The following is a 13401-nucleotide window of genomic DNA, read 5'->3' on the forward strand; positions in this document are numbered from 1 at the left end:
TTATATCTATCTCAACAGGGTGATAGGTCTTGGTATCATCTGATATATGGCACTTTGACAGTTGGATAGTGTCAGTGCTGTATTAGTCATGGCTGCCTAGGTTATGCGCATAAGGCTCAGAAGTGAGTCTTGACTCATGACCTTTTGTGCCTAAGTCAAGGTTGATACTCAGACACCCCATTTTAAACATACAGTTAAATAACTCCAAGGGGTGAGAGAAACCATCGCTTGTGTGATTACACAAACTGGCAATTTGTTGCTTCTGCAAAAGCTGACCCCTTGCCAAAGTGCCAGACAATATGCCAACAGACCTCCCTGAGAAGAGGTACGCGTTGCAATAAAATCTCCATGTCAGAAATCTAAAATTTTATTACCTCTGCTGAAAGCAAATAATCCAATCCTCCATCTTCCATCCCGTTCAGGGCACTACTGCTTGGGACGAAAACTGTAAATGGTCCAGAGGTCTCGAGGAGTTGGTCAAGATCACATTTCTGTTTGTAAGAGGATATTGTGAATGAAGGGAGTTGTACAGAAAGCCACCACGAGGCATTGTGTACTGAGTAGAACAAGCTGTGTAGGTGAGCTGTGGCCATTATTAGTTTTCTTACTTCAGTATAAGACTGGCATTAACTGGTTGAAGTTCTGACTTAAGGAAGCCAAAAGGAATGCGGTTTTTTGAGAAGACAGTTGAAGGTATCATTAGTTATTCTGAAAAGTTGCGATATCCTGTTTGATGAACTCTTACCTGCAGTAATTCCATGAACCTCTTAAACTTTCCATTTTCCGAAATGATTGTGTACAGGCTTTTCTGAGGGAGCAAGGGAAAAACACAACCTTATTAATCACTTGGACAAACAAACCTGCCCAATACTGGATACAAATCAAGAGGTCGTAAGAATCATAGAATCCCTACAGTGTGGAAGCAAGCCATTCAGTCCTTTGAGTCCACACCAACCTTCTGAAGAGCATCCAACCCAGAACCACCTTCAACCTCCACCCCCATCCAGGTAATCCTCCCCTAATCTGCACAGCCTTGGAAACTAGGAGTAATTTAACATGGCCAATCCACCCTAACTTGCACATCTTTGGTCTGTGGGAGGAAACCCACATAGACATGGGAAGAATGTGCAAATTCCACACAGACAGTCCACAGGGAATCAAACCTAGGTCCCTGGCGCTGTGAGGCAGCAGTGCTAACCACTGAGCCATTCCTATAAGATAGAAAGATTTTCCTCTTTAGCTCAGGGAAGTTGAATTGATCAGAGCTGAAACATGAAAGGGTCAAATTTGAGCACAGGCTGGTCTTGTGTATAGACGATTTACAGGTGATCTTATCGAGGTGTTGAAGTTGATTACAGGAATTGACAGTCGAGAGAAAGATAGAAGATGTTCTCCCAAGGAGGGTGAAGACCAGAATAAACAGATACAAGTTTAAAGCAGGCTGTTTCTGGGTGAGGGTGACAAGAAGAACTGCTTTTCACAAGTTGTAATGAATCTCTGGACCTCTGTCCTCCTAAGGAGCTCTTGAAGCTCTGGATCAATTGAAAATGTTGAAATTTAGACTAATGGCTTCTTGTTGTGCAAGAACACTGACAGATATACTACCAACTCAAGGAAATGGATTGGACTGAATGGAAAAACAAGCTGAAGGGGCTGAATGGCCTAATCCTGTAATGCTACATACATTGAGCAGGTAGAGAAAATCAAACAGGAAAGGTTGCATGTGAGGTGCACTCAGATTTTCTGTCTGCTTAAGTTAAAGTGGCAAAAGACATGGTAAGACTCACATAAAAATACAAGCGAAATACTGCAAATGCTGGCGATCTGAAATAAAATCTGAGGAGCAGGAGAATCAACATTTTGGGCTTTTCCCTGAAATATCAATTCTTCTGCTTTTCGGATGCTGCCTGACCTGCTGTGCTTTTTCAGCACCACACGTTTTGACTCGGCATGTGTGGGCAGAGAGACAAGAGTTAACATTTCAAGTCCAGTATGGCTGTTCTTCAGAATGGAAAGGGGTTGTAAAGTGGTGGTTTTAAAGCTGTTGACAGATGTGGAGGAGGAATGAGTGGAACAGATTGTGAGAGTGCTCAGAGCTAAAGACCAAGGCAGTGATAATGGTCACAATAAAGAAATCATGGGCTGGCGAGAGGCCATAGAGTGGGGTTCACATGGTCAGGGGATAATGGAGATGGCTGAAAGGGTCCATGTGGAAGGGGAGGATTCCTGTTCAAAGAGGTCGGCGAAGATGATGAAAGATGAGTTCAATGTTATTTGGTGCCCAAAATTCTTTGAATTGGGGATGTAAAGATATAGAACAAACTTCTCTGCTTAGCACAGATTGTTTGTCATCAGAGAGGAGACATCAAATGAACCCATGATCTGCACCTATTTTACACCTCTATCTCTCCTTTATTACCATAAGCACCGTCTTTCCATTTGGATATCTCTGGATATCCTCACAATCTGCTCCACTCGCTCCTCCTTCCCATCTGTCAATCACATAAAAAGCACAATTTTCCAACACCTTTCAGTTCTGATAAAAAGCCATGTTGGACTTGAAACGTTAACTCTGTTACATTCTCCACAGAGACTGCCATACCTGCTGAGTTTCTCCAGCAATTTTTGATTTCATTAATCAGGTGATTATAGACTAATTTGCATTAATGAATCACATCCAGGTAGTTCTGCTAATTTAGTTGTGGGATCTGGGTCAAACTAATAATTTACTGCCGATCTTTAAATTACCAATAGGGGACTAAGAATCAATTGCATGCTATGAGATGGGAATCGTGTAAAGAATAATGAGGTGACAGACTCCCATTCCTGAAGGATATAGCAAACCAGCTGGATTTTTATGACAGTGCATCAACTTTCACCACTCTTTGTTAGTGTTGGCTGATTCCTAATCAGCTTCACCATTTGTCACTGTGGGACTATAAACCCATAAATTTAGGTTTGCTTGTTTTATCCCTAATCACCAAACTAGTCTCTGTTAAATTTAAATTTAATGTTGATCTCACTCTTTGTGCACTTTCTCTGCAGCCATAACATTGTATTCTTTGTTCTGTTTTATGACCCTAATGCATTTTGTATTGTATATTCTGCCTGTCCTCCATTCAAAACAAAACGTTTCACTGCACCTAGGTACATGTGCCAATAATAAATCAAGTCAAATCTCCTACATAATGCCCATCCTGAAAAGAGAATATTTGTTGCCACTGTAAAGCAATATCCTGTTAGACTGTTGAATCAGTAGAAAAATGAGTTGTGACCTTATTGAAACATATAAGATTCATAGAGGGCTTGACAAGGCAGATCCAAAGAGTTTTCCCCCTTTGCAGGACAGTCTCGAACCAAAGGAAAGGAGGAATTAGGATAGAGTTGAGGAGGAATTTCTTCTCTCAGGTGGTGGTGAATATGTGAAATACTTTAACACAGCGGACTGTCGAGGCTGGGTCATTAAATATATTCACTGCTGAGATAGAGGGATTTTTAATCATTAAGAGATCAAGGATGATGGGGTTAATGCAGGAAAGCAGAGATCAGGATTATCATTAGTTACAATTTCATTGAGTGACAGAGCAGACTTGATAGGCTGGATGGCCTTCTTTGGTTCCTATGTCTTATGGTGCTATGGGATAAAGCCTTCAAACAGAGGAGTTTTCATGCTTATAGTTAAAGACATAAAGCAGGTAAGTGACTTTACCTCTTTGCTACTTTTAACTGTGGGTTCAATACCATCCATCACTTTGTCAATAATGTGTAGCAAACCATTAGAGGCAATGACATTCCCAGTCAGGATCCGTGCTTTCTTGCTGTTTCCGTAAATGCGCAGCTTTAGCTGGTTAGACTAAAAAAGAAAAACATAAAAGATAACCATAAACACAACTAAAACACATAGAGAAATACATATAGAAGCAGACAGTGCTGGTGAAACTCAGCAGATCTGGCAGAATGTGTAAAGAGAGAAACAGTTAACATTTTCAGCCCAGTCTTCTTTGGGACTGCTTTTTATTTATTCTTTCATGGGCACTGGGTATCACTGGCTGGGCCCACTTTTATTGCCCATTCCCTCATTGCTGTTGACAAGGTGGGGGTGAGTTGCGTTCTTGAATTGATGAAGGCTATATGGGGTCAGGAAGGAAGTTCATGAATTTTGAGAATCCACCTACAACTCTTAGTACATTGTCTTACTTACAGTTTCCTCTGAGTCACAGAATCACAATTATTACAATGCAGAAGGAGGCTATTTTGCCTGTTGTACCAATACTGATACAATCTCCTGCCCATTTCCCTGTACACCATTACTATCTAATTAATCATCCAATTCCCTCTTGAATGCCCCAATTGAACCTGCCTCCACTACACTTCAAGGCAGTGCATTCCTTAGCCCAACAATCCACTGTGGGAGAAAGCTTTTCCTCACATCACTCGTACTTCATTAAATCTACGCATTTTCATTACTTTTTTTTTTACAAGTAGAAAGAGCTTCAGCTGATCTGCTCTGTCTGGCCGCTCACGATTTTAAAACTTCAATCAGGTCTCCCGATAGCCTTCTACGCTCCTGGGAGAACAATCAACTTCTTCAATGCGTCCTCATGGCTGAAGTTTCTCATTCCTGGAACTATTCGGGTCAATTGCTTATGCCTTTTCTCCATTGCATTCAAACCTTGCCTTGATGTGGCACCCACAACTGTACACAATACTCCAGCTGAAATCTTGTACAAATTCAGCACCACGTCCCTACTCTTGTATTCTATTCCCATTGTTGTTCTTTAGGACTGCATTTACACTATAACTGTAGTGTTATGGGCACAGCCCATTCATAAGGAGTGAGACAGCAACTGTTCCCCCTCCGTGGAATCTCACTCTGCTTCACATCTGAGCCACTGAACCTTGAATTTAGATATAAATTGCACCTTTTTAATTTTGTGTGAATCCAACTGCTTTACACCATTATGGTTGTAGTATGAACACAGCCCGAGGTGAATGCACGTTTTTACACATTTCCAATCAATCAAATATGCTACAGCATTACAACTTTATCCTGATCCTTAAGCTTGTAGGACGAAACATACAATCGAGATAAACTGTGTGAATAAAGTCCATCAGTACTTACCCTTGCTTTGTTTATCCAGAGATAATGGGCCATGTTTTGCATTTGATGATACAAATCGGTGGCTCAGTGATTATCACTGCTGCCTCGCAGTGCCAGGGACCCGGGTTTGATCCCACCCTTGGGTGACTGTCTGTGTGGAGTTTGCACATTCTCCCCGTGTGTCTGCCTGGGTTCCTTCGGGTGATTCAGTTTCCCCCAACAACCCAAACATGTGCAGGTTAGGTGAATTGGCCAAGCTAAATTGTGTTCAGGGATGTGTACGTTTGGTGCATTAATGAGGGTAACTATAGGATAGGAGGGATTGGGGCTGAGTGGGTTATTCTTCGGAGGGTCAGTGTGGACTTGATGGGCCAAAGGGCCTTTTTGCACACAGTAGGGATTCTATGATTCTAACTGGGAAGTTTCTGAATTGCTTGTTGTCCCTAGTTTGTTGCCACAATGCCACCGTTGGTTATTGTAGCCATACAAGTTGTTATTAACTTGTAAGTCCTCCCAACACATGTCAAGGACGGGGAGTAAGGAATTCCTGGTCAGCTGCACAATGGAGAGGAGCCTGTATCAACACTATTCATTGTACCACAGTTACCCAGGCCCTGTCAGTGAACGGTAACACACGATGACCACTGGATAAGAATAATCATTGGGATCTCTATTGTGCACTCTTGATTATTCACCAGCCTGATATTTGATCAAATGGAAACTACTAGATAAAAAAACAGTTGGTTTATCAACCTTATTCCACAAAACATAATGCCCACATACCTGCACACTTCCTACATATCCCCTACAAAACATACCTCAACCTCTTGGACTCTTGTGGAAATGACCAAAGGAATACCGAATTCCTCTTTGGACCCTTCAGATGTTCAAAGTGAAACCAAATGATTACATTGAAGTGAGTCATGAAAACTGACAATCCAGTTACTCCCTTTACACTGTAATCTCTTGGCATAACCCTGGTAACATCCCTACCTCTGAGCCAGGAGGCTCCAGGTTCAAGCCCCAACTGCTCCAGAGGTGTGTAATACCTACTCTGAGCAAGCTGATTAGAAAACACCTACAGTTGCGGTCCTAAAATCTGCCAGAATTTTCTAGGGGATAAAGCCTGACATGAGACAGTAGAATTTACTTTTGATGTTTGGTATTGCACTTGGAACAAAGTTATCCCCTCACACGAGTTTCATTTCCCACTTTTCATAAGTCCAAATAAACCCTGAATTTGGACTGACACTCGCAATCAAAGGTTCCTGCACAGCTGAATTTGTTTGGCACAAATATCAAGAAATGATAATTAGGTTTATTGTCATGTGCACTCAAGTACAAAGTACAGGAGTACAGTAAAATGTAAATAATGTTGTCGCATGCAACACTATCTTACTTACAAAGTACCCAGGTACAAATCACAGCCACTAAAATAGATTAGGTACAAAAATAGAAATATTTACTGGAATAAATAAAAAATATTTATTGTCCTGAATGAGTAATGATTTAACTAAGAATATAAGAACCAGGAGCAGCAGTAGTCCAATGGTCATCAAACTTGCTTCTCCACTGAAAGGAGTTTACAGATTAGCAGTAAATATGGTTTTCTTTGCAATTGTTAAAACACACTTCCTTCATATCACAAGCTCACCTTCTCTCTAAGTATGGTCACTCCTGATCTCCCAGTCAAAGTAAAAAATGAATCGGTAGCATTTAAATCTGCAATGCTAAGCTGGCCAGCAATGATGTGCAGCTTTGCAAGGTACTGTGTTCTGTCCTTGTCTGTCAAGATCCTGTTTAACTGGATTAAAATGTGAGATAATTATTAGGAGAAACATTTATATTACATGCTGTTACCAAGCTGATGAGCTTCTGTACAATTGTGGGGTCGAACACTAGCATAAGGAAAAAAGAAAAATGTTGTGTTTGTGTAACACCTTTCACAATCTCGCGGCTTCTCGAAATACCTCATAGCTGTTGAGTTGCTTTTGTTGTAATGCAGGAAGTGTGGTAGTCAAATTGTGCACAGCAAGATTCCAGAATGAGCAAGGTGCTTTATTTAATGGTGTTGATTTAGGGATTTTAGGATCAAAGGAGATCCCACTTGTCATAGGATCTCTCATACGGCCATCAAAGAGCATAGAGTAGGCCCGAATGCAATACCCAATAATCAATGATGATTGGAAATGTTAGATTGCAAAAGGATGTCAGGAAGGTCTAGCTCTTTGTAACTTTAAATGGAACCCCTTCACCTGACTTGATGTAACCTCCTTCTCCCGGGCTGGCTCAGTGGTTAGCATTGCTGTCTCATAGTGCCAGGAATCCAGGTTCAACTCCAGCCTTGGGTGACTGTCTGTGTGAGTTTGCAAGCTCTCCCTCCGTCTGTGTGGGTTTTGTTTGGATGCTTCAGGCTTCTCCCACAGTCCAAAGATGTGCAGGTTAGGTGGATTGGCCATGGGAAATTGCCCATAGTGTCCAGAGGTGTGGAGGCTAGGTGGATTAACCATGGTAAATTACGAGGATAGGATAGGCGGGTGGGATGCTCTTTGGAAGGCTGGTGCAGAATTAATGGGCTGAATGACCTTTCTGCACCAAAAGGGATTCAACAATGATATTCTATAATAAAAACACCCATCACCAGTGTATTACATTGTGCATTTTGCCCACTTGAGGCTATCATGTGCCAGCAGGGAAGTCTAATAAAATTAAACGGATACTTTTTTTTAATATAACCATGCATGTAGTTGCAACTTGGAATGCTTCTGGCTGAATATATTCTGGTTACTCTCTAAGAACTGCACACCTCTCCCCTCACCCCTGTTTGCATGTGGACCCTCAACCATCCAAATTTGACAAGATGGGGAATGTGACAATTAGTGCGTGGCCTAACGACTGTGCTAACACATCCTACATGTATTGATGATGGAGTTTAAAGTGAGGGCTCAAGTGTCCATGCTCTAGCAGTCACTTCCCTGTTCTTGTTATGTATAAACTCTCCCAAAGAAAAATCATAAAGAAGAATAATTGTCATTAGTTCACTTCAAGTAACTTACATCAACTGCTTTAAAGGCCTTGTTGGTGGGCACAAATAAAGTAAAAGGACCTAAATTGGTCAGTGGCTTTGAGTAACCAGTACCTGGTAAGAGAAAGAAAAATGTACAATTATAAACTGTATTCTAATGATACCTGAAAATGTATATTCTTTGACAAGTATTTCAAAACTAGAACTAATTTTCAGAATCAGGAACTGTGAGATGAGAGAGACTGAGATCCATCTAATTCACTTTCCTCTTCCTGGTTGTCCAATACAACAATCACTGACTCTTTGTTGTAACTGATCTCTGTTAATGAGTTTACAAAGGTACAGCTTGCATGGTCAAATGGAAGAGGTTTCTAAATTTGGCGAATTGGGAAGCTATCTGAAGATTGTAGATTCAAGGTGTTTTAGGGTTTGTATAGCACAGTGGTAGTGTCTGTACCTCTGAGTGAGGAGACCTGGATTCAGAGATGTACTATAATATATCTGAACTTGTTAATTAGAGTGATAGAATTATAGAGATGTACAACACAGAAACAAACACTTCAGTCCAACTCGTCCATGCCAACCAGATATCCTAAATTAATCTAGTCCCATTTGCCAGCACTTGGTCCATATCCCTCTAAACCCTTCCTATCCATACACCCATCCAGATGCCTTTTAGATGTTTTAATTGTCTCAGCCTCCATCACTTCCTCTGGCAGTTCATTCCACACAGACACCACCCTCTGTGTGAAAACGTTGCCCCTTAGGTCCCTTTTCATTCTTTCCCCTCTCACCCTAAACCTATTAAAGGGGTTTGGTTAGCTGGAATGGCTGGCATGCCATCTAGAGTGATGCCAACACCATGAGTTCAATTCTCACACCAGCTGAGGTTACTCTCCTTCTCAACCTCTTCCCTCACCTAAGGCATGGTAACGGTCAGGCTAAACCACCACCAGTTGTCTCCCTAATGAGACAGCAGCCTTACGCTCTGGTGGGACTATGGCTGCTTTAATTTTGATTAAAGATATCTAAGATAGAGCCAGATACCTGGTGAGGGAAAGTTCCAGAGGTGGAAGACTGCAAAGTGACTTGTTACTTCTATGTCAGGTTCACTCACTGGATGCCAGTCTCATATCCATCTGGCAGTGTATCCCAGGTTGCGATTTTCTTTTTAAGCAAGCTCAAAACTCTGTCAGGAATTTACAGCAAAAGACTGCAAACTCAATACCTCCTAATTTACCACCTCCTAATATTGCCCAAGAATGCTTGATAAGGGAAACAGTCCATCATTACACCTAAACGTTTAGACAAGCCCCTTAATACTAACAGCTACGCAACTCCATGAAGATGCAGATGGGGAGCTGAAGACACACTTTCCCATCATTTCTCAAGTGTGGTCCATTGACCAACAGTGGTGCTGGACATCTGCAGCCTGTTGTAAAATACAGGTCATCGACCCTCAGCACCACAGTAGGAACAGGATAGAGCCCTCATCCTGATCACTCATATGGTGTCACATAATGATAGTGATTCCCACATTCATCACCATTGATGCCAACAATGTAGTTTATAAATAGGATTACTTATTGCTGACTATAAAAGTGCAGTCTTAGTTTCTCAGCAGGTTGTTATGATGAAATGATAAGCCATATTCAGATACTTTACATGAATGTATTTCCTGTACGATCAATGTTTATAATGTGGAAGTGTCTGGTATGAATCACTGACTTGAGATATGTAATTTATAAAATTAATGGAGATAGTGTTTCTGCACTCGAGAGTTGCATACTCTAATTGGCTGGCGGTTCTCAATGGGTGGAATTTCAGTGGCTGGGATCCTAAATCCAGGGCAGATTTGATACTGACAGGCATTTCATCTGGCCAGGCCTCCCTCGCCATAGCAATCATTAGGTCTCCTGTCGGTTGGTGGGAGCCAGTTTGGGAATACCAAATCATACTTCAACTTCCAAGGGTTATGCAAAAAGGGCAGGAGAATGGACGTAAAAAATGCCGGACCAGCTGCGATTGGCTCAAGGGGCTGAATGGCCTATTCTTATTCCTAATTCTTATGCTATTATGGTCCTTCCCCCTAACATGGACCTCACCCTTTCCCGACCAGGAGACAGCCCTTGAAGACAATTCCTCCCTTCATCTGGTTCTGAGTGATGACTTGCCCCACTCCTTGAAATGGATTGGGTGTATGACTGACTTCATTCCCCAACCCAGCAAAATGTGCCCATAGGTTACAATGAGGTCACAGAGTTGGTATAAAATCTTTACAGTTTTTAGACAGACTAGTAAGTGTTATGAGGCTTTCTCAAGCAGACAACAGAGAAATGGTTTAGCCAATGGCCTCCATTAAGCGTATACTGTTTACCCCAAATCTGGGGAAGATAAAATCTTTACAAAAAACTGAGGGAAAAGGAGGTTACCGAAAAACAACATGGCTGATGTTAGTTGTCCTTGCCATGGACCCCTAGACTGGGTGTTCAGGTCCTTGATTCTTTCCATGATGCTTCCATAGCAGACAAAGCCATCTCCTGTATATCCTTCACTGCAGCTGCACCTGAGTAAGATGATCATTTGAAGCATTAAATCCCTCATCAGCATTAACATACATCAAAATTACTTTTTTTTGCCTGTTAAATGTTATGAATTTTAAAATTCTCTATAGGATATGGGTGTAACTGGTAAGGCCATTTCAGGGTCTGGAGTCACATGTAGGCCAAACCAAGTGAGGGTGGCACATTTCTTTCCCCAAGGGACTTTACTAAACTGAATGGGTTTTTATGACAATTAATGACACGGTCACCATTACTGAGGCTAGTTGTCAATCTCTAGATTCTTCAGATTAAAGTTCCACTAGCTGCTATGGTCTCCAATATTGACCTGGATCTCTTGATGTCTGGTTTTAGTGACACTACCAGCATCACAACATGGTCCCTGATACATTGATTTTTTATTCTCTCAGAGAGTCAACGGATTGAGGATGAGACTGGGAAAGCGAAATTGAAACCCAAACTCAGCCATGAATGGATGCAATGGAAGAATAATGGGCTGTATGGAGCTTCTCTCATTCTTGTCTCTTATACTGTTCTGTCCTGCTCCTTTTCAATGTGATATATTGGCCACAGTTATGGTGGGAGTCATAGAGTTATTCAGTATTGAAGAGGTCCTTTGGCCCACAGACACTGCACCAACATAAACCACTCTAAATCTGCAACAGTCCTACTTTCAGCATTCAGTCCATAGCCTCAAATGTCACAGTACAAATAGTACACCTGTGAAATTAACACTGGTTATCATAACAACCCATCTGGTTGACCAATATCTTTCCCGAAGAAAATCTGTTGTTATTACCCAGTCTGGCCTATATGTGACTGGTAAGTGCCCACTGAAATGGCCCAGCATGCCATTCAGTTCAATGGCAATTGGGAAAGAGCAACAAATTCGGGTCTTTTCAGTAATGCCTACAACCCATGAACTCCTAAATTACCAGTCAGGTTCACAGGGTGGTGCACTTGCTTTACTGGAAGCCAGATAGGTTAATATAGATGTACTAGAGGGAGGTGATGGCCTAGTGGTATTATCACTCAACTATTAATCCTTAAATCCAGAATCATGTTTGAATCCCATCACAGCAGATGGTGGAATTTGAAATCGATAAAAAGAAATCTGGAATTAAGAGTCAACTGATGACCATGAAATCAGCGCCAATTGTTGAAGAAACCCATCTGGTTCATTAATGTCCTTAAGGGAAGGAAATCTGCCATCTTTACTTGGTCCCGCCTACATATGACTCCGGAGACACAGCAATGTGGTTGACTCTGAAATGGCCTACCAAGTCACTCAGTTGTATCAATCGTAACCCATAGCAAGTGTGGTCAGCACTGCTGCCTCAAAACACCAGGGACCCGGGTTCAATTCCCGCCTTGGGCAACTGTCTGTGTTGAGTTTGCACATTCTTTCCCCGCGTCTGTGTGGGTTTCCTCCTGGTGCTCTGGATTCCTCCCACAGTCCAAAGATATGCAGGTTAGGTGAATTGGCCATGCTAAATTGCCCGTAGTGTTAAGTGGATTAGTCAGGGGTAAATATAGGGAGGTGGGTTTCTCTTCGGAGGGTCGTTGTGGACTTGTTGGGCCGAAGGGCCTGTTTCCACATTGTAGGTAATCTAATCGAATCTAAAAAAAAGTGGACTGCAGTGATTGAAGAATCCAGCTCACCACCACTTTCTCAAGGGCCTATAGGGCTGGGTTATCAATGCTGGCCAACCAGCAATGCCCAAGGCCCACAAATGAATTTTAAAAAACTGTGCTTGTTTCAACAGAATAGATGACAGCCTTTCATTGCTTCTCAAGGCAATTCTCCTGACCAATGCCTGGTTTACAATCTAAGAAAACCCAGCTGTTAACTGTCAATCTACATTAATGGGTGCATTCTCCATGGCAATGCCTCTACCAATCAGAGTTCACTTGCCAAACACTCTCCTTTCATGAGGTATAAATGTTGGCTTTCAACATGAATTTGTATTCTTGCAAAATATCCTGATGTGTGCGAGATGAAAAGTTTTGGCACTTAATGTGTCTTTTTTTTCAGCAATACTCACATTAATAAACGACTACTGATGTAAAAAGTAGGATCAAGGGTAGGCCAATAAAATCACGGTTAACCTTGTAGCTCAACTCGAGCTTCACTCCATCTGGGGTGAGGCATGTACCTGAGCCGTCCCAACATAACGTGAATGATCATTACCCTCCCTGACAAATTAGGATGTCATACCTACTATCCCTGCAAACATCCACTGACCCAAGAACAGGACCAGTTTCTGGAGTGATTGAGGTCACAAGTCCAGCCTGGCTGCCAGGGCCAGGCTATACCATCAAACCCAAGTCAAAAAGATGCATTTGATTTAAGGCAGGTTGCATACCAAGGTATCAGGACACCCTTGATATATTCATTAAGGGTATCGAGTCTGTTAATTCTATCCTGATTGGATCAATAAGTATATCCAAGGCTGAGATAGACAGATCTTTAATCATTAAAGTAATCAAGAGTTATGGGAAATGGCAAGAATGTGGAGCTGACAATTATCACATCAGCCATATAACCTGGTGTTGTGTGATTTTTAACTTTGTACACATCAGTCCAACACCAACATCTCCAAATCACATCAGCCTTGATTTCATTGAATGATGGAACAGACTCCTCGGGCTGAATGGCCAACTGTTGCTCCCCCGTCACCCCCCAGTTACCGTTAGACATCATTACCATCTGA

The 13401-nt window shown here is 41.9% G+C and overlaps 1 protein-coding gene across 1 annotated transcript in view; it reads right to left on the reverse strand.

The window, feature by feature from the left end:
- The window catches only part of stab2 (stabilin 2), a 179750-nt gene that overhangs the window by 129942 nt on the left and 36407 nt on the right, over positions 1 to 13401 (reverse strand). The window contains exons 10-15 of the mRNA XM_060839668.1: positions 10559 to 10692; positions 8158 to 8240; positions 6756 to 6905; positions 3710 to 3853; positions 746 to 808; positions 375 to 491 (exon numbers count right to left, since the gene is read on the reverse strand). Of these exons, the coding sequence (XP_060695651.1) occupies positions 375 to 491; positions 746 to 808; positions 3710 to 3853; positions 6756 to 6905; positions 8158 to 8240; positions 10559 to 10692 (691 nt within the window). The remainder of the gene's footprint in view (positions 1 to 374; positions 492 to 745; positions 809 to 3709; positions 3854 to 6755; positions 6906 to 8157; positions 8241 to 10558; positions 10693 to 13401) is intronic.

Source organism: Hemiscyllium ocellatum, chromosome 19 (assembly GCF_020745735.1).
Source record: "Hemiscyllium ocellatum isolate sHemOce1 chromosome 19, sHemOce1.pat.X.cur, whole genome shotgun sequence".
Lineage (NCBI taxonomy): Eukaryota > Metazoa > Chordata > Chondrichthyes > Orectolobiformes > Hemiscylliidae > Hemiscyllium > Hemiscyllium ocellatum.